We start from the raw sequence: 20707 nt of genomic DNA, 5'->3' as shown, positions 1-20707 counted from the left end.
ACATTGCAGAGTGGAAAAAAATCCATATAATTTCTAAACATGTTTGTTTTATTACATCTTTCAAATTTATAATAATGGAACATTTTTCATCAGTCAGTTGTCAAAATTCCTTGACCTCTATACTCAGGGAACAGGTATTGCAACAGATCACTGACACATTTTCTTCAGCCTCTTCTTTCGACATCATGTATTCTCCTCCACAGCGGCATCCATATAGATAGGCTTGCTCATCTAAAAGTAAATACATTGTCAGTGAGTTTAAGGGGATAAAACTGACCAATGAAAGATGGATTTATCAATAAAGAAAACTGCCCCTTTTACCAATGCACTGATCAGTACTGTTGGGAAATATGTCTGTTCACAACAAAGTGATACATGTGATGTTATACTTGCCATCCTGCCACGTCATATCTTCAAGACGCACATAAGCATCAATGGGCCATCCCTGCTTCAGTTCAGCAGCTGTAAATGAGAAGAAACAACTGCACCCTTAGTCGCTGAATGAAATGCTTCAATGCATTGCTTAGTGATATAGGTGCGAAGGTTTCCTTCGGCCTCTTCTAAGATAGATTATCTGCGTTTTTACCTTCTCAATTCTTTAAACACATCTTTACCCTGTGATGTGCTGCAGTATTAAGCACCTATACTGTATGTACTGTGTTTTGTGAAGCTGGCTTGACCCTGTCCAGCTCGTGTGGGTTTGCATTATCTCTATCCCACCCCTTTGTGTCCGTGCAAACTACTTCCCTGTTTAAAGCAGCGCACATTCAAATAATATAAAAGATTTTCTTGGGGAATGAATTTCAAACAGAGAGACCCTCCTCCCAGAAGCTTTCTCTCTAAATTTAAAATATAGACTGACATTTATGCAAGAGGCATAAATAATTTAGATACATTTGTTTTTCTTTTGCATCTGGGAATTTTCATCTGTAATAAGCCTTTATATAGGAATTGTGAATCATACTTTTTTGTAATGAAAAGGCTTAAAGTTTGTAAAATTAATTTAACTATTGGTTGTACAGTACTCTCTTAAGGACAGCCTTTATATACATAACTTTACATAACTGCTTTATGGCCACATTTTCTGTTACTTGATTGTAAAGTGATTTTAATACCTCGGCAAAGGGTATTACATTTATGCTAATTGTTAGATAAGTGTGAACCGGTTAGTACTGCTGTGGCCTCCTGTGGGATAAGGGTGCTGAAAGTTCCATTTCCTGCCAATAACGGTGATATATAGTATGATATAATTAGAGGTCTGTGAGGTATACATATAATTAAAACATTCAAGCATTTTCAAGACAGTAACACATTTCAGCACCTGCTGGGGGAAAGAAAGCTTATTAAGCAGCTCCATGCAAATAAAAAGGATGGTTGCTCTCACAAAATAATTGAAGAAAAAGTTACTCATTTCAAGTTTACCTTGTCTTTGCCTCTTCTGGTAAAGCAAATCTTTTAAATTCTTTAATATTTAATAATCTGCCACCTCAATTGAAAATGTTATTTCCATTTATCTGTGCATCTGAAGTTTTCAAAAATTACTCCACTATTTTATTTATAAAAGCAATGAACACTCAAACCAGTTAATTTAGAAACCTATAACACTGTTTTAAACAATTGTACAACAGGATTCACAGAATACTCCAATGATAGCACCAATATACAGTATTAAGGGCAGCAAGGTTCTTGACTCTCTAAATTAAGATCTCACTTCCATTAGTCTTTTCACCATCTGCAGAAGGTATCAGGTTTCTTTCAGTCATTTCCAGTTTGAGGAAATATGCTTACTGAACATAGTCACAGTGTACTGCCAACACCACCAGCTTCTCATGTGGTAGCAGCAATACCTTAATTAAGGGAAAACTAAAATCACACACTCTGTATGTAATATAACTATTTGTCAAATAATGTCATTAACTGTGCATGATTGTATTATTTCCCATCCTGCACTGAATTTGTTTTCTAAATACACATATTATTCTACAAATGTAGGACAATTAAAATGTTTTGAGATTTGTTTTTGTATAACTGACTAATTTCATACAGTAAAACTATAAATCACTCGGCTGGGATTTCTTTTTAGAAATAGCCTGTTTAATATAATATTTAAGATCTAAATATTATATAATCTAATCTTTAAAAATGAGAATTAATTAGTTGGTTTCTTATCCATTTAACTTAAGCCTTAAACTTTGCTTCTCGTTTTGAATAATAAATTAAGAATGAAGAAAGTCATACAAGTGGTCTACAAATGTACAGAACAGACTGCCCTTTCAGGGCAATATAAACATTATAGTCCACTGGATAACTGCAAGATAAGCCACATATAATCTTGTGTATACTTCAGCGTAGTGTGGCTTAATCTCATGGTTTGTGGTACAGCAAATAACTACAGCATATACACTGTATATGTATATGAGTATATGAAGTCAGTATGCTGATCACTGAGTCATCAAGACATGCACAAGGGGGCACAAGAAGAAAAGATTCTACCTTCAAGGTCCACCTAGAGGAAGCTACAACAAACATCTGTAAGTCATAATTCATTAACAGCATATCATGTCCACACTCTGGCTGCAGGGGGTAGGTCTCTTCAATCTTTGTGACATTATGCATTTTAACTGTAGACTTCCCCAAGTACTGCAGCACAATAACAAAGGGCAAAATGTAGTGTACAGTATATAAAGTGGGCTGTAGCTACGCAGGGCTCTCGTGCAAGAACAGATAATAAATTACTGTTACCCATTCCAATGCACTATTTTACCTACAATTTTGTTTTTTAAGGTCACAAAAATAGCCTTGGTTCCCCATTTCTGATATATGGACCCTATTTATGATGTGATTGAGCATCATAAGCAACAGTGTATAAATATATTGATACAGACTTAAGAATCAAGATAGTGTATTCCACCCGAGACAAAGAATTTGCAAAGGCAAAGCCAAAACTAGATTGTGAAACTTTTCAGCACAATCACCAGCTACCACTTGTCAAGTGCTCTATAATGAAGATATCCAAGTTGAACTCTGCCCAAAGCACAGAGGTTTTTGAGCAGTACCAAATAAAAATTATCTTTGAAAAATGGTGTAAAATTGAAAGGATGACAATTCCTGAAAATGCTTCTTCTCGGTACAGTAGCCATTCAGTCGCATCTGAATCCACCAGGAGTCCTGGGTGGCTACCTGAAGAAGTGTGTACACATGTCAGTGGATTAAAGTACACAGTCAGATCAAAGATGCCTCAGCTTGCTGAGGGGGGCGTGTTTGATCTGTCACAGGAACCCCGGCTGCTGATGGGAGCAAATTATTGCTCTGAAGAAGAGTGCTAAGCAAAGGGCTGCTTGGGGGAGCCGCTGACAGCACATGGTTCCAGCAGGCCCCACTTGTAAGCTCCCAGGGGACACGGCTGCGACAGGGGAAGGGTCGTCATGACAATCTGTTGTTTCATGTCTATTAACCCCATCTCTGCTGCTGCTCTCTAGACCATCTTTTTACAGGGGCTCCTTAAGGTTTTGGCCTTCTCACTCTATTTGACTAGCTTTAGAGATAAGGAATTACAGGTGAGGTATCCTAGCAAAGCACTGTAAGTAAACCTTGACACCTAAATATAAAAAACTAAGATGGAGTGTTGCAGCAATACACATAAGGAAGAACAGGTAGATGTAGTCTGACAATACAAACTGCACATAGTTACACAAATTCAGTCATAAAGCGAATTATTTACATTTAAACGCAAGTTCAGAAAGTTATTGGCGAGGTTTAGGTGCATGCCTTTAAAGAACAAGTGTTACTTTCCTTTTGTACCCCCTAAAATATAGAATAAAAACATCACAGTTTATGTGTAAATGTTGCATTCTTTTTCTAAGTAAACAATATGAAATAACACTGAGACCCAGCAGCTTAACAATGAGCAAAGGAAAAAATTCCAGATCTAAAAATGTGAAATTTAACACTTCGTTCCATTTCAATCAGCCTTAAATAAAACCATTTGTGACAAAACTGCAATTAGCACTTAACAGGTTCTGCTTTTTAACATTCATTTCTTTAATTGGTTTTGAGAGTGGCCTGTGCAGGCTCTCTGCTTCATGAAAGTGGGACTGTAAGGTAGTTTTAAATGAAATATTCACTGTCTATTCCCTGGAGTCTTAAAAAAAATACAGAGAGAACTGGTGAAGAGTGAAAGTGTCAACAAATTAGACAAGCCAGTCTTTAGAAATAATGAGAAAAATCATCAGACATCGCCTGGCATTTTATAGACACCTAAATTGCAGATATACATCTGAAAACAAACCATTAACCCCTCCACCTGCCTCTTCCAATCCTCAACAAGTCACTCAAAGTGACCAGTTCCCAGAAGAGGCAAACTATTCGATTTCACAACAAACCTCCAGTTTGCTTCTTCTTTATTTTACTTTTTAAAAAAGAAAACAGATGTAATTCATTGTCATAGCTTTAGGTTGCTGATAACTTAAAGAAAATCTAAATGTTTTATTTTTTTAATCAGGAAATTATTTTAGCTGCACTTGGTTGGCAAGAGGACATCCAGGACTCAGATCCGCAGAAAATAAGTCACAGAAAAATGATTTTGTTCAGGTACGTATTGAAGGGGATCTTTTTGTTCCTTTTTGCTTTTCTGTATTCCTTTTATTTCTGGAATACAGAATCCTAGTCTTAACATCTTAACCAATGAAAAACAGAAAAAGGCCTATATTTTTTAAAAGAGCTTCTAAATCTATTATATGTGATTGACCATATGTGCACGTACTTAAATGCCCGTTTAGAATGAACCAGTAACCAAAAGGGGCTAGGTTCCTGATGACAGCAAGCCATTTGGAGGTTACATTCATGTTCCTTTGCAAACATCTGCTTAAAAGGTGTTAGGAATCTTAAAGAGAAATCCTCCCAAACTCCAAGAGCAGTTTCAACAATGGTTCGGTCTGACAATGCGAGATGGAGGGATTTTGTGACTCTATTGTCCCGTCTGTCAGGTCAGAGGACACAGCGAATGACTGATCAGTACGGTTTACGGGTCTGCAATTGAAGCAGCTTAAAAGCAAGAACTACTAAGATTCTTTAGGCCGCAGAATAACATTAAACAACTATTAGCAGCTCAGCTCAATAAAGCTTTACAAGGGGTCTTGCCAGGTCATTCACAGCAACAGAAAAAAAAATGCTTTCACAGCCCCATTAAGGCGACATACTAAGACACGAAAGATATATGACATCAGCTTGTGAAACGGCCACTGTATTTTGGCAATTAAACGGTGCACATTAAATGATAAAATGATTTGTAATTATTCAAGCATGACTAAACTGTGATTTTAAACACTGCAATAACAGAGATGCAGGACCAGGGGCAGCCTGATTATAAACTAGGCGTACTATACTAAGATGTCTTCACTTTCAATTCAATTATTTTTTGAGTAATTGCATGCTTTCACAAAGAAAGGAAAACGCACCAATATTTTATGTAACCATCATGTGCTTGCTTGGTGCACACTTGTTTATGGTATCTATGGCAGAAATTCTGCTAGAATGGAAATAAAAATGTAGGCTTGTAACTTATATTTAGACATGTATTTTTCAGCATTTTGTTCTAGATCATTTGATTATGTTATGTGAACAAATCATCCTTAACTATTATTTCTAAAGAACCCATATCTTCCTAGACAGTAATGTGAATATTTTTTTCATCATTCATAATGAATATTACATAAAACAAACCAATGAAGCAAAAGTAACATAGTGAAAAGACTTCCCACAATATCAAAAAGGAGAAGGTTTGTTGGTTTTATTTACCAGATTTGCTTTCAATGCTAAATGTATTATTTTGATTAAAGTGGGGCAATCAACAATATTTTTAGATTAAATCAAGAACAATTTAAATATCATACATATTTCCCTTTATTAAAACACAGGATGGGTACATAATGTGACTGAACCACATTAGGAAGAATTATTACATTTAACTCCCCAATTCACATTCTGTTATTTTTCAAAACAAACCTTCATGCAAAGATCAGAAAAACAAAACAGTACACAAAAATAGCCCTAACAGACAGGATACTACCTAAAGTCCAGCTTTAAGGATTGATCTATGTTATAAAGAAACCAGAGCTTCCTTAAAAAGCTTGCTATAGACACCCTACACTTACACTTTATGACACAGAGCATAGCAATGCATAGTTCAGGAGGAGATATTTTTCATTATAAAGGCAAGAAAGAAACCTTCAGGGAAACAGGAAAACATACAAGCTTTAAAGCTATGCAATATTTACAAGCTACTGTACATGGTACATAGCATCCCTGTTTCTCCATTTATATATTTTTCAAAAAAAGTTCTTTTAATATCACCGGTAGGACGTAAATCTTTGCAAGAGAGAAAGCTTCGATTGTGTGCCGCTGTACAATAGGAAAGCAGTCAATACCAGGCAACACAGGGCAGTGTGCTTTCATCAGACACTTTGAAAAGTAATGCTGCATACATGTCAATGCTGGACAAGAGTGTGTTACCGAGTGCGGCTGAGTGTTTTCCCCACAGGCAATACACTATTAGTGACTCTCCCCATTAATGGTGTTGGGTGGATGTACATTTATTGAAGTTTCTAATGGAAGGCTGAGGGACCTCTTTCCTCAGGCAAGGGGAGAAAGGCAGCCTATCACTTCATGTAATGGTAGCCCATGTGTGACAGGCCTGACCTATATTTCCCCCCTTTTCTTACTCCCAACTGCCTTGCTCTGCTCCAAGAAAGCATTTTGTGAGAAATATAAAGGAAACAAAACACTGTGCTTGTCTGTAACATAGTTTAATGCCCATTATACTGGCTCCTCCTGACCCCCCTTTTCACATATTTTCTTTAATATATTTGCTTTTCTTTAATAACTGTTCTTCACACACGCGTTCACATACACATATAAATTCTAAGTAGCCTTTAGACAAGTGCGTTAAGAGACATATCGAGGAAATCTTGGAAATTTGCATAAATTGAGTCATGTTAACTAGGTTTGTTTACGCTTCAACTGAAGTGACCTTTTCAGATTCTGTTCAGGGATATTCCGGCTGTGTACAGTTTGACCATTCACTCACTATATAATACTGAGTATTAGGGGAAACAAAACAGACTGGTATTAAGCTGGCTGGTTGCAACTTTTCTTATCATTAATATTCTCATAATTAATATCATTTTTATAACAAACACTAAACTTTCTATAAAAAATGTGTAGTTATTTTTAAGATGGACAAAAGATTATTAATATGATTTATGGGATCCATCTCATAAAGATGCACTGGAAGTCAAGAATTTCTGAAACACAAATATTTCATAGGATGAACAAAGTTTTGTCAAAGTACCAGTGTGCAGGAAAATCAACATTCAAAGGTTTCAACTTATTAGTTAAAGCTGAGTTTATGTTAACACAGTAAAATATCAAGGAGATACAATCAGTGTGGTGATAGGACTGTACACACACAAATATTTAATGGAGGCTGCACTCTGCACTTCAAAGCTCAATGTACTGCTTAGTAGAGACCTACCATGCCGCTGTAGGTCATAGTTTTTCTTTGTCTCCTCATTGCCAAGAATCTTCCATGCCTGGTCAACTTCGATGAACCTCTGAACACACTGCTCCACCTCTCCTGGTGGCACATCTGGACTCTGTTTATCTGGGTGATACTGCCAATCACAGGGAGAAAGGAAAGTGAAGAAAAAAAACATAGCAGCATCCAATCCCTTAATAAACTTAGATTTATTTGCACTGAGGTGGGGACTGATGGGGACTACAGTTGGGGGTAGGGGGCACACAAGATACACAAAAAAGCCACCACCATTCAGGCACAGGAGATTGCACGCCAGGTTAATTAGACCACAGGAGTCACTGAGAATCTGCCAGTAAAAACCTGATGTCACAACCTGCACTGACAGCATTTTCTGGGTAATTTGCTGATGGACCTGCTCGTCTTCTGGACAATTTACCAAAAGAGGCTGAGTAAAGCAAACAAAAATAGATTGAGGCAATGCTATACAATATGTAAGAATAAAAATCTTCAGGATAGACAAGCTTTCACAATCACATGGGAAAGAGAGAATAACAAAATAGCTACAAAACGTACAGGCTGAAAAATCATAAGCCTTTGGATTCCTGAGATGCCTACTTATTTGTCTTTAAAGCCGTGCAAACTATTTTTTTCTCCTAAATAAACACTAAATAAAAAAAGATAGTCATTTCATGATTAATATCAATTTGGAAGGACTATTTTCCTGTAACTATCAAAATAGCTTGAGGAAATTTCACATTTGCTCCCAGTTTGGCATTCCTGTTCAAATGTATTTATAGTTTATAAAACCACTCAGTAATTTTTCCTGCAGGTTTTCAGATCCGGAGATGTACCCAGAGAATAGTGAGGGTTGCAGTTTTCACCATTGAATGATTTAGTATTGCCTGGGGGAGAGGGGGGGAGACGGGGTGGGACAGAAAACAACTTAGATCCTTTCTAGCAACTATTCAGCCGGATGGTGATTATAATCTGGCACTGACTGGCGGGGCATTGCGTGTGTGTGTGTGTTTGTGTTTGTATGGTCGCTGTAGTTCAGAAGCTGAACCGTGTCCAAACTCGAGTAATGATGCATGGGTTGATACCGAACTACAATAACCAACAGTCCCTCGCAGGCCAATTACTGTCTAGGATAATTATATTTTTAATTTTAAGTAACAGGAAGACTAACTGAATTCAACTAATCATTTCAAGCAATTACTTTTAAAACTAATTAAAATTCAGAGTGCCTGTACTCAGATGTTATCTTTTTTGTTTCCACTTTGTAAACGGATGTACCAAAAAGAAATAAAAAAATCAACTTTACTACAAGCCAAACACCAACATCATGCCTTGATTGAAAGAATCATTAGCAGGCTTTTGAAGCTGGAATCCGAAACAACATTCTGCATTGTGATTGGGGACTGTATTCGTTTGTTTAATGCCAGGTGCTCTTCTCATCCATTTTGAATTGTTTCTCAGCAATCAAAGCTCTGCAGTTTAAAAGGGCAGAGACAATAAAAAAGGAGTGGAAATGTACAAATACTCAAGTGCTCAACAGAAAGACTTCATTTAATGGTCATCTATGAAAGAAGCAGACCAGGAAAAGGAAGATTAGGATAATGAGGAACATAATGCAGACACTTTTCCCATAATTCCTATGAGAAATCTCAGAGTTTAAAATCTTAAATTAATAATTAATTTAGAGGTTTAGCATGAATATAATAAAACAACAATATAAAGGAGCCAATGTCAAAATTAATTAAAGTATTCACGTATTGTGTGTGGATGCCATTTTTGTGTCTGTGCCTGTTGTTTACTTTCTAATAAAGTATTACTATTGGTGTTAACAGAAAAAAAAACATCTCTTTTATTCTTTATTCACACCAATAATAAAGAATAGGTTACAAATGCTACCATGAATAATACTGTATCTTATTAAACACTTTACTAACTACTTCCATCTGTATGGACTGAAGTATTTCACAGTACACTCTGCAACAGGTCACCTTGACCTATAACAATAGCAGGAAAGAAAGACCCCAAGGAAATGGTTATGCAGTTTTCTAAAATCTATCATGCAGCTTCCATGCTAAAATCCACAAAATCTAAAGCATTTAAACCTACAGTATTAGGACTGCTGAGCCTCTACTTTAAATCTTCTGTTCTACATCTTAATTAAAAACAACCCAATGCAGCTACTTCTGTTACATTTAACATTGCTTTGATATGTGGACATTGATTCAATTTACTTAAAAGGTTCCTTATATATACAATAAAGGGAAAGGAGATTATATTGATTACCAATATAGAGATTTAAATTTAAACCTGCCTAATTCTCAAATTAATGGTAAAAAAATGTTGAAAAATACTAAGAAAAGCAACTACTCCACAACTCAAAGTCTATTAAGAAGATACTTTTAAGTACCTAAAACTTTTATTTTGTAGTTTCTGTTTAAAATTACGTGTTTATTTAGATTGCTGACATGATATCAAAATTACGCTATTTCAAGATTGTCATTCACAGCACTGTCTTTGGCAAATATTGCTGCTCTTGTAAGGCAAGTGTTAGTCTTATGATACGGAATTAAAACCATAATGGACAAAAAGCACAACAACTTGCCACATCATCTAATATATCTGCAGGTGATCTGCTTTCTGCATTTCTGTATTATTTCATTCATCCATCATCACCAGCAATTCCATCCTATACAGATATGCTTGAGCCAAAATCTAACCTCAAAGTCACAGGGTACGAGGCAGAACAACATCCTGGATGGGATTCAAGCCCACTGTAGGGACACTGTTACGTTCTGTTTTTTTTTTACTCCCCTCCTGTGCGTGGGTCCATTTTTGGAGGGGAGTGTGTCCCTAAATTGGGTCTCTCTTTGGATTGGTTGAAGAGAGCAGTCCGGTTTTAAAGAGAGTGTGTGGAAAGGTGTTAAACGGGAGACGTATCAAATTTGTTTTCTTGGCTGTGGTGTAGTGTTGGGATTGTTGTGGTATCCATGTTTTTTTAGTTTTCGGTTATAGCTTAGTTTAGATACAGTAGACAGATATCTTACAGAAGACTTTGCTTTAGCTTTGCCACCCCTTTCTCGGCAGAGAGATTTAGAGGGTATTGGGTTGAAGAATAGTATAGTGTTTTTTTTTGATTATTTGTGTATTTCTGGCTGTTATGTTAGTGGCTCATATGTTAGTCCCCATTCACCCCTAGACTGAGCCATAGTGGAGATGTAACAGACAGATCCAATTTAGAGAAACCGTTTTAATCTAAACAGCATGTATTTGCAAGGTAAGAGGAAACTGAAGCACTGGGAAAAAACTCACAAGAATATGGGAGAAACATGAAAACTCCCTATCAAAAGCAGCCCAGAACTGCCACAAGACCTTAGACCTATGAAGCAGCAGTATTAACCACCACACAACTTTCAGAATTTAGAAATTACTATTGAACTGAAACGGGCGACTTTCTTCCTAGCCTGAGTTCAGATATACACACATTTGTCTTCTTTCTTTGGAACGTTTCTCAAGGTTTTTTCCCCCAGTGTCAACTTTTCACAGAGTAGGAAGCATGACACTGGTCCAATAGCCATAAGGAATTCTCCACAATCACACTTGTGATATTCACATCTGATGCTATATGTTTTGCACTCATTTTTTCATATCACAGGTAAAAAGTTCAGTGCTTTATAGGACGCACTTTTCCAATGTTGTTTAAAATAAGTAATATCCAAAAATCTCTTAATTTTTATTTACAACCTCTGAAGCAGTGTCTGAGATTCAGTGCTTTCTATTCCACCACACAAACCAGACTTTCACTTATTAGATAAAAATCTTTCTCATCCAGAAAATCCATAGCTACTGTTTGTTGCTAACAACACCTATGTCTTGCAGTCACCTCAGAGAATTGCAATTACTTCACCTAGAGGAATACAAGTTGCACTGTGTATGGCTGGAGCCAAGTTAATTTCAGTAGAAAATAATTTGTGTTGGGAACATTGAACAGAAAAGGGACTTTTCTAACAGCTCATTTTACATGCCAAAAAGCCACAGGAATCCAATTAAAATCTAAACCCATTAGTAAGCTTGTGGAAATTAACAGCACATTTATTGTAATGGCTTAGTATTAAAAATCAACCTTTGCTACAATAAAATTAATATTAATAAAATCTTTCTTCTATGCTTTTTTTAGTTGAAAAAAGCGTTACAGGACTATAAAAATTGTAAAGTTAGAAACAGGTGCTTGAATTTATGAGTGAAACATATCATTCAGACTTGTGTGGTACTGGCCAAATTGTGGGTGGTAGTACAGTATGTAGCATTTAGAGCTCTGAAGTCTATACTGGAGGGCCTTGGGTTCAGATCCCATGTGGGTACATTTATTGGAGTATCAGTCAAATTAATAATAATCATGAAGAAAGAGTTTGGACTGAAGTGTGCTTGGCAAAGAGAACTAGTCCCAAACCACCATACTCCCACCACAATGTTTGATGATCACAATGAGGATCTCCTGTTAAAAAGGAGTTTGGCTTTTGCCACACAAAACATTTCTCATTGTGGCCAAAACGTTCTGACTCTTCAGTCCATGACTGAAGAGACCATGACTCTTCTCAATTAATTCGTCTTGTGTATCACCTACTGTAGGTGCACTTTGGCAAACTTGAGATGGTGAATTGGTCTTTTTAGGGAGCAATGTTTTCATCCTGACACTCTTGCCATGAAACCCACCATTCAGTCTTTTCACGATGGCTGAGACATGATCACTGGCATTATTACAGATCTTTAGATGTTATTCAGGGCTTCCTTTTTGGATTCATGGATGACTGGTCTTGGGTAGAGTCACCATGGACTGTTTTAATTTTTTCCTGTCAGTCTAACAGTGGATTTTAGAAACTGTTTATTGTAGCTCTCCAGACTGCTGATCATCAATGAATTCGCCTGAGGTGCACAAAAATCTCTTTTCATCATAGCATACTGTTTCCACTAACCTGTTGTAAACCTATTATCACCAAACTCACAAGGTTTCTGATCATTATAAAGGACAGGACTGTTACCCAATTATTTAACCACCTGACTTTGATTACCTCCTTACTAGTGCAAAGTAAACTAGGGGTTCACTTATTATTTTACATACACTGAAAGACACTTACATTTTTATTTTCTTCTACATCTTATACCACTGAGTATCACAAAATATAGAAATTGTTATGAATAAAAATACTTACTTAAGAGAAGAATGATTTGAATTAAAAAAGGGTAGCACGCTAGGAATTTCTTATTCTCCTAATTACATTGGGGTTCACAAAAAATTTCTCTCAGAACCCTATATAATTTTCTACAGTATACTGTATCTATATAATTAACAAAAAAGATCACTTTATATCACCAGTTCATACAAAATGATTTCTCCTGAACACATCTAGTCAATTCCACAATTATCAGTATTTTACATGAAACGTATATTGAATTTAGAAATACATCATCATGCTTTTATAGATACAGGTAGATGCCAAAATTAACATTTTGCTTCATCTATTGGTCCTGAGAGACTTGCTGGCTTCTTCCTTTTTTAAGATGCTTGTTACCTACCAAATGTAGAGCACACCTTGCTTTGAGGGCTACATGGTTCATCAGGTTCTAATTAGGTAGTATGTTCTGTCAACGCTTTCATGCCCTTCTCTTCATTAATTGATCATTCTGCCAAATTAATGACACTGCAGTGTCGGCCCAGAGATCCCTGAGCTGCCACACCTTCCAGCAGCAAGACAGAACAAACACACACACAAAAGGTCGCAAGGTAACTGTACCTGTACAAGGGTTTATACATTAAAAACACCAAGTCTAAAGGTTAATTATATCTGCCAGGTTTTGAGAGTATAATGATTATTCCCTTAGAGACCTTCTTGCACTCAGGTTAACCTCACAGGCCTCACACCAAAAATAAATATTATCAAAAAATAACTGCATAATGCTAATTACCTAACTAGCTGATCAAATTTGTTTTTTGACTTAAATAGAAGAAAATGAGATCACAGAGTAGATTCATGTTTTCTGGCAGCATAATAAATAATCAGTCAACATGTGTGGTAAACTGTTGACCAATTTAATCTAAAACGCATGATTGCAGAGTAGTCATTTCTCGGCTGTGTTCGTGATCCAAATACAAGTGCTGAAAACCTACTGTCCCCACGCGAACAGTCTTAAATAACATACATTCTTAAAATAATGTGATAGTCAAAAAGGGGTGTTATAGCAACCAAAACATTATAGCTGAGCCAGCTTGTGTAGTATTGATTCAAAAGATGCAAAACAAAATACGTTTGGATAAAAATAAATTCATCTTATTATAAAAAATAAAGTTTTTTAGCTGAACAGGAAATAAATAGATCACCTTTGTACCAAGGTATTAGTTGTCCTTTTAAATTACACTATAGAAAAACATTAATAAATGGCAAAATATTGACAATACACTTTTTCAAAAATGTAATGCATTTCTTTAAATTACTTTTTTCATTAGTGGACCTTTCTTCATGTAATATGTCCAGTTTTTTTTGTATGTATGATAACAGATTGTGCGTGGACCTTAATCTAATAAGCAATCTTAAGATGCTTCACCTGATTGCTGGGACAGCTTCAAGCATCAGCTGCTGGGGTGGTTTAAGGAGCTGGCCTGCAGAGAGTTCAGTAGGTTGCAATGTTAGTTTCAGATCGGTGCTCAGTTGTACTTAGCTCAGTAGCAAGCGTCCGTTATAAGGAATGCATGTACAGAAAAAAGCCATTCTACACAGATCAGAGAGTTATAATAGATGTTGAAACTCAGTGAAGACTCAAGAGGAAGAACAGAGTAAGCTAGACAGCAGGAGTCAGGAAAGAGTATTGGCTGTTGATACAGTATATCACCACACATCTAAAGATTTCAAAGTGCAAGTCCTCCCTCATCCTAAATCCCAAATGGATTTACTTATTAACTTTTAATTGAATAACATTTTAGAATTCCTCCAGAACTCTCCCCTGCTTATTCATTAGAAATCACATGCAGTCCCTGCAAATGATAAAGTCATGTAATACAACTGCAGTGTTGGAACTGCTATCTTCAGGAGGGCCAGTAAGTGAAATAAAGGCATGAGGGTGTTAATTTGATGTAAACAGCACTGGCATGAACTGCTGCTCGCTGAAACAGAAACGTCGTCTTTAAATTAAGAACAACGACGGATGCGGTGGTGTGCAGCGAGTGAGTGTTGCTCATGCTTTTGTCTAACTGGACGGAAAATAACATTAAGGACGTCTGCTTGAAGTTTAAATGACAGCTGTACTTGAAAACTCTCCTGCCTCTTGAAAATGAACACTCTGAGATTACTTATTGTAATTTATTGTGGACATATGAATTAAAATTGATCCTGTTTAAATTCTGTGATAAAGGCTACTAAATTTTTAAACAATCTTAACTTCATGTTATAAGTTATATAGATATATGTACATACTGTATTTTAATACTTTACTTTTGTTACAGGACTGTTCACTGTAACAAGACGTTCAGTCTCTAAGATTGTTCACAGTCTTTAGCCATGCTACATAGAAACAGTCACAGTCACTATAAAAGCACAGAATCAAAATACTCCAAAAAGAGCTTCTGTAGCCAAAATGCTCAGTAAACTGCCCCCTTTTTACTTGAGTTTAAGATTTCAGCACTTCAGCCATTTTCAGCCATCTAATAGTCACCAGGGAGTAAACTCTATAGGGCAATTGAGAGTAGCCAATCAATCCTTTCCTGTGTGTCCTTAAGAGGTGGGAGAAAACTGGAGTGTCTGCCAATATAAGCACAGGCATAACGTGTTGTTATCCCTCCACACAGCCTGCCAGCCAGGGTGAATCGAACCCAGCATCCTGGAGTTGTGAGACAGCAGTGCTAACCACCATGCCAAAAGGCCACTAGGGCAAGGTACAAGGAGTGCACAGCAGTCTAAAGAGCCAAGGGACTTTTATAATCTTTTTTTACTTTCGTTGTCTATCATCTGAGGACCAAACTTCACAAGCCTTTGCAGAATATTGTGTGTGTAAACTAATTTTCTATTGGAAGTAGAAAATTCTAATTTGTTCATATTATATTCAGCCACTTTTTTGCAGAATTGTGAAAGATTCAGTTCTGTTCTGCTGGTTCTTACCAAATGCATGTACTGTAAGGCTCCACAGCTGAAACGTTGTTTCTTTTCTTCTCTTTTCAGCGTGGAATAAACCTTTACTTGTTCCTGTATGTATAATATTCAGACACACACTTTTCCCCATAGCTGCCTCTCACCTGCAGGGTTTATATGTGCAACATGCTCATTGATCTTATTGTCAGAGTACAGACACTATCTGCTCACAGGTGTGAAGTGTTCAGCTAGGTACTTTAGCCTTGAAAATACCTTTTGTCTTCCAGTGATAACAATTCGGGCTGTCATACAAGGTTCTCTTTGATTTCAAAAATGTTCTACAGTGTAGCTAGCTTATGTGCAGTGAAAGGAAAAATTGTAATTGATACTATTCCATTGATACTGCTGTCATGAATCACAGTAATACATTAATATGGAGATGGCCAATGACAGGGAAATTTAATCCAATCCCTGTTTTAATGTGTATGAGCTCCATCAGATGTCGACCGTGGTATTTAACAGCAAGATTTTAGGTGTTCTGCGATTTCTCAGTGCCTTTAACATTTGTCAGACTAAAGTCCAGCCTTGAACTGCATGTTCCTTCTTTTTTTAGTAAAACTAGAAAAATGTCGTACTGCCAAAGACGTCTAGTTACTAAATGCAGAACTTAGCTGGAAACACATTTGCACTGTTATCTTTTTTTCTTCTCCACTCATCATCACCAACAGTTCTTGTGAACACTTACCACTCCAGCACTTAGGAATACCATTAAAGAAAACCCAGACACCTCCATGAAAGGTGTCAAATTTGTATGATGGCCATTTAAAAAAGAATGTCACTGGTGCTGTCTCTGAGGCACAAGAGTAGCTGCAATTATGAATTATGATTGCTACCATTGAGTGTTCATTATTAAATAATTGTATTTACAACTATCACTTTTTCAGGTAGAAATAATACATTAAAAACAAGCTACAGTACATAAATGAGTGATATAATTGAACATACACAGGAAAGGCATAAGACTTTTTTAAAAAAACTGTTGTTTTTTGGTTGGCTTCCTCATGTTACCACTTCATTTGAGTAAGGGAAAAAATATATATTTTAAACCATGTACAATAGACACTGCTTTACAGAATTGACTCCCTCTTCCCATCCAGCCAAGATATTTGTCACATATACATCGCTAAATAAAAAGCCTGAATTTAATAGTGCCTTCTTCCATTCTGAGTTACGGGTTTTAATTGCCCTCTCTTGCACGCATTGTAAAATATTCATTTACTTGAGCTAATGGAGCTAGGAAAGGCACAAATACAATGAAGAGGGCTGGCAATGGGAAACACTTGGAGGGACGGCTATACATCATTTTCCTTCCACAATGTAAATTGCAATCATTTTTTACTCAGCTTGTATCGATGCTCTCTGTAAAAAGCCAAGCATCAAGGGCAGAGCAAAGGCCAATAACATCACGCTACTGCCACCTAATGTTTAAGGAATGACTAATTTAAAGCATTATTAGGGGAAAAAAACCCAGCTGCATTGTGCTTAAGGTTTGCCTCAAGCCATTTCTATTTATTTAAGGGAATGAGTGGATTATTGTATTTCAAAGAGGCGGCTTGACAGTTCTACTGTAGTCCTATTCTTAACGTTGCCAATGCACTAGAACTGCTGTCCTAACAAGTCATGTTTTTATAACACCACAGCATTAAGGTTACAGAGTCACTGTGAAATAGCAGTAGCCTTCTTTTTCCAATGTGAAGAATATAATCCTTCAGAAAAAAGGAAATGCCTAAATGAAATTATTTATACTTGTTTAAGCAAATGCGAGTAAATCAAGCACACTTAAAAAAATCTTGCTGTGCACCCATACAGTAATTTCACATTGATACTCAAGATACAGTAATAGGTCTTTTAAAATGGCAAAGACTGCAAAATATGAATAAAAGCATAAGCAAAGTGTCCTCTTATAGACTAATTATAAGGAGGAGCTTCCGTACATAGAAAATGAAGAACACTTGTTTGAAATAAAACAAGTCTCATATCTATATCTCAACTACAGTATTTAAAACTTCTGACCATAACTGATACTTCATCAGAATAATATGAGTTTATTTCATATTAAATTTGCATATTTGCACCTTTTTAGGTTGAAATTCGTTTACTGTTGTGAGTTACTGTAATTAAAATGGATCTGCAAATGGAGGATTATACAAATCTGCTTAAACTGCACTTTTCCTCTCAAAGATTAAATAATCCAAATAATAACATCATTAAGTATGAATTTGAGGGCAGGCTTCAGGTATCAACATAAGATTTTAACAAATGCAATAACTTTATGTATTTTTCTTATTTAAAAATTAAGCTATATAGCAGACTATATCTTTGGAAAAAACTGAAACTGCCTCTATGATTTATATCTGTAATCCGTTTAACAGTAACATTAAAAATAGTAAGACTAACGACTGCATTTTGTTAAAAAGCCAAATGCTTTTGGCCTTTTAAGTCTTAGATTTAAAAGGACTGTACAATCTGTTACTCTCCTGAGGCTATACATTATACATAAACTGTTTTAAGTAAGTACTTTAGCTATCAAACCAACTAAGCTTAAACTCTTATGTAAAGGTCTCTAACAATTAGCTCCAAATAAAAGTAAATTTCAAGATTGATTGAAGCATCATCAGTCTTGGAGTTTACGGTGCTTTCACTAACAATTGTGTACTATTAAGTGTACTAAAACATATTTGATTTCATATGCATAGCCAATATTCACACAAATAACATTATAGCAGAATTTGTTATCTGAAGTCAATGAGCTGTGGGTAAAGTGAGAAAGTAAAAAAAGGTGACCTGCTATAGGATGCCTCAAAAGAACTCATTTTTGATTAGGAACAGTAAATGTGTCTGTCCTCCTTGGAGCCTTACAGAAAATAATTAATGCACTGTCACAGATCTTACTTTATCCTTCATTTAAAAAAATAATAGAACTTTGCATCCCAGTTCACAGAAAGATCTCCATGGGCATCAGAGCTGCACTGCATTTCCATTAGCAGGTATTAATAACCCCGGCCTAATGTTCTTCATAATGTATTTGATGCAAGTAAGCGCAAGGATGTAGGGCAATAGCTATTCTTGTTTGGAAAGATAACCTGTTTATTCTTGAACCAGAACATAAGGGGGATTAGCACTTGCAGTGCTGTGTTTTCATTTAAGACTTAAGTAAGGCAGCAAAATCCTTTCACATTGGTGAATGACAATTCTCTGGAATGGAATCCTTGCTGGCAGAGGCATGAATCAGGTATAGTATATAGCCACTAGGGCTCTATACACATGTTCAGCCCATAAAAGCACTTTGAGCCTACTGTGCCCTTTGGCACAGGGTCTTATTTGGTCAGAGAAAAAACTGCAACTTCAGCCCAGTCTAGCCAGATTCCTCAAGGTGGATTTCCGTATCCTACACTAATGGCCATCGGTCCAAGGAATGGTCCTCCAGCTCTCTATGCCCACTAAATGGAAGGACAGAAATAGAATTAGGGCGTCTAAACTCTAATATGATCTGAACCCATCCACTCAAATCATTTAACAGATGAAGGGCAAGTGTGAGCTTTTTTGATCAGTCCCTGACCACTGCAGTATTTCCACTTCCTGAGATTCCACAACACCCACTTATTAAGAGAGGACTACAACTGGTTACTGATCCCATCCATGCAATAAAAAAGTGGACTGACACATTGTATGGGGCACAAGGCAGCACCACAAAGTATTATTATAAGTATTACTTATCAGATTTTAAGAGTCTATTAAACACACAAGAATGTGTGTTTAAAGTATAATATTGTAACCTAAAATGTTACAATTTTATACTTTATTTCTTTGGTGATAAAAGATCAAGTGTAATGTTTTTATATGATAAGACCATGACTCTCATCCCCCAGGACACTGTGGATTCCAAGTTTTGCTGAATAGTCCCCCTACTATACTGTATTCATTAATATAAGGTATGTCCTCATTAGAAACAAAACATCTAGTTAATAATACATACCAAGAGTGCCAGTTTCTGGTACTTCTGTTTCAGCTCTTGCAAGCTATCTGATGGACTGGCTTCAAGTACTGCATACCAGTCTTTCTGCAGAGCACTTTCATCTGTCATATCGGTCAAAATACAAATCTGTCATGTTTAGCACATCCTCTGTCAGTAAACCTGTTTAAAAGAAGCAGAATTACGTTATAAAAATTTTATGGGCTTCAAAATATGTTTTATTTTATTGGTTCCTGACAATCCTGGGTTGTGGGATTTACAACATAAATAACAATACATTATTTTGTCTTTGTATTTATAAACTCCAAGGTGAATGTTGAAAATAGAAACCCCATACTTGTAAATGCCATCGAAAAGATTATCACAAATGAGATTACCTTGGCGAATGCATTTCACTGTAGGTGGTGAACGACTAGCTAATCTAGTAATGTTTTTTTCATTAGTGAAAATGTGAACTTCTTGCTACAAATGGAAACTACCACAATCATTTCCCTAGTGAGGTACATCTCATTCAAAATCTGCCACACAAATTCGCCTTGGAAGCGGCATTAAAACAGCATGTGATTTTAGCAAATGCACCATATTTTGTGGGTAGATTAGATATTTTATTCTTGTCGACTGGCTCACTAAAGAAAGAGCTGCAACGCTAGGTAAAAACTGCGAAACAGCTGCGAATACACACATTACGTACCCTTTAAATTAAACATTAAAACCTTGTAACTACGAAAGACTGTTCTTTTTTTATTGGTGCTATTTTGAAACAAGAAAGCCATCCCCATTCTCTATTACAACGTTTCTCCAGTTTTCCAAATTTTCACTTACACATTCCCGTCCCAGACCACATGAAATGTTTGCTTCCGTTTTTAACGTCCCCGGGAAACATGGGTTAAGAACATGTTTTTGATGAACATGAACATATTTCTTTTAAATTGTATAACATTTTACAGATAGCATAAAAGCTATCGAGCACATATGATTAAGCAATCATACGGGGTAATTTCAAACAGAACC

The 20707-nt window shown here is 36.2% G+C and overlaps 1 protein-coding gene across 1 annotated transcript; it reads right to left on the bottom strand.

Annotated features, from left to right (window-relative positions):
* Window positions 1–27: 27 nt before the first annotated feature.
* On the bottom strand, window positions 28–20568 carry dnajc24 (DnaJ (Hsp40) homolog, subfamily C, member 24). Its single transcript, XM_006642632.3, has 5 exons — window positions 20519–20568; window positions 19700–19858; window positions 7532–7670; window positions 394–462; window positions 28–231 (listed from the first exon to the last, which is right to left on the bottom strand). Exons 2-5 carry the CDS (start codon window positions 19805–19807, stop codon window positions 101–103), a joined length of 447 nt encoding a protein of 148 aa, XP_006642695.2. The 5' UTR covers window positions 19808–19858; window positions 20519–20568; the 3' UTR covers window positions 28–100.
* Between the last annotated feature and the right edge of the window lie 139 nt (window positions 20569–20707).

Source organism: Lepisosteus oculatus, chromosome 21 (genome assembly GCF_040954835.1).
Source record: "Lepisosteus oculatus isolate fLepOcu1 chromosome 21, fLepOcu1.hap2, whole genome shotgun sequence".
In the NCBI taxonomy this organism is placed as follows: domain Eukaryota; kingdom Metazoa; phylum Chordata; class Actinopteri; order Semionotiformes; family Lepisosteidae; genus Lepisosteus; species Lepisosteus oculatus.
The sequence above is the reverse complement of the archived record's forward strand: the minus strand, read 5'-3'. Positions and strand labels throughout refer to the sequence as shown.

Bases quoted from the DNA above. Each gene is read 5' to 3' on its own strand.
- dnajc24 (XM_006642632.3), bottom strand. From the start codon at position 19,807: ATGACAGATGAAAGTGCTCTGCAGAAAGACTGGTATGCAGTACTTGAA. The intron at 7,671-19,699 runs GTATGTATTATT...TGTGATTGGCAG, and splicing joins ACCAGAAACTGGCACTCTTG to TATCACCCAGATAAACAGAG. The intron at 232-393 runs GCAAGTATAACA...ATTTACTTTTAG, and splicing joins AGATATGACGTGGCAGGATG to ATGAGCAAGCCTATCTATAT.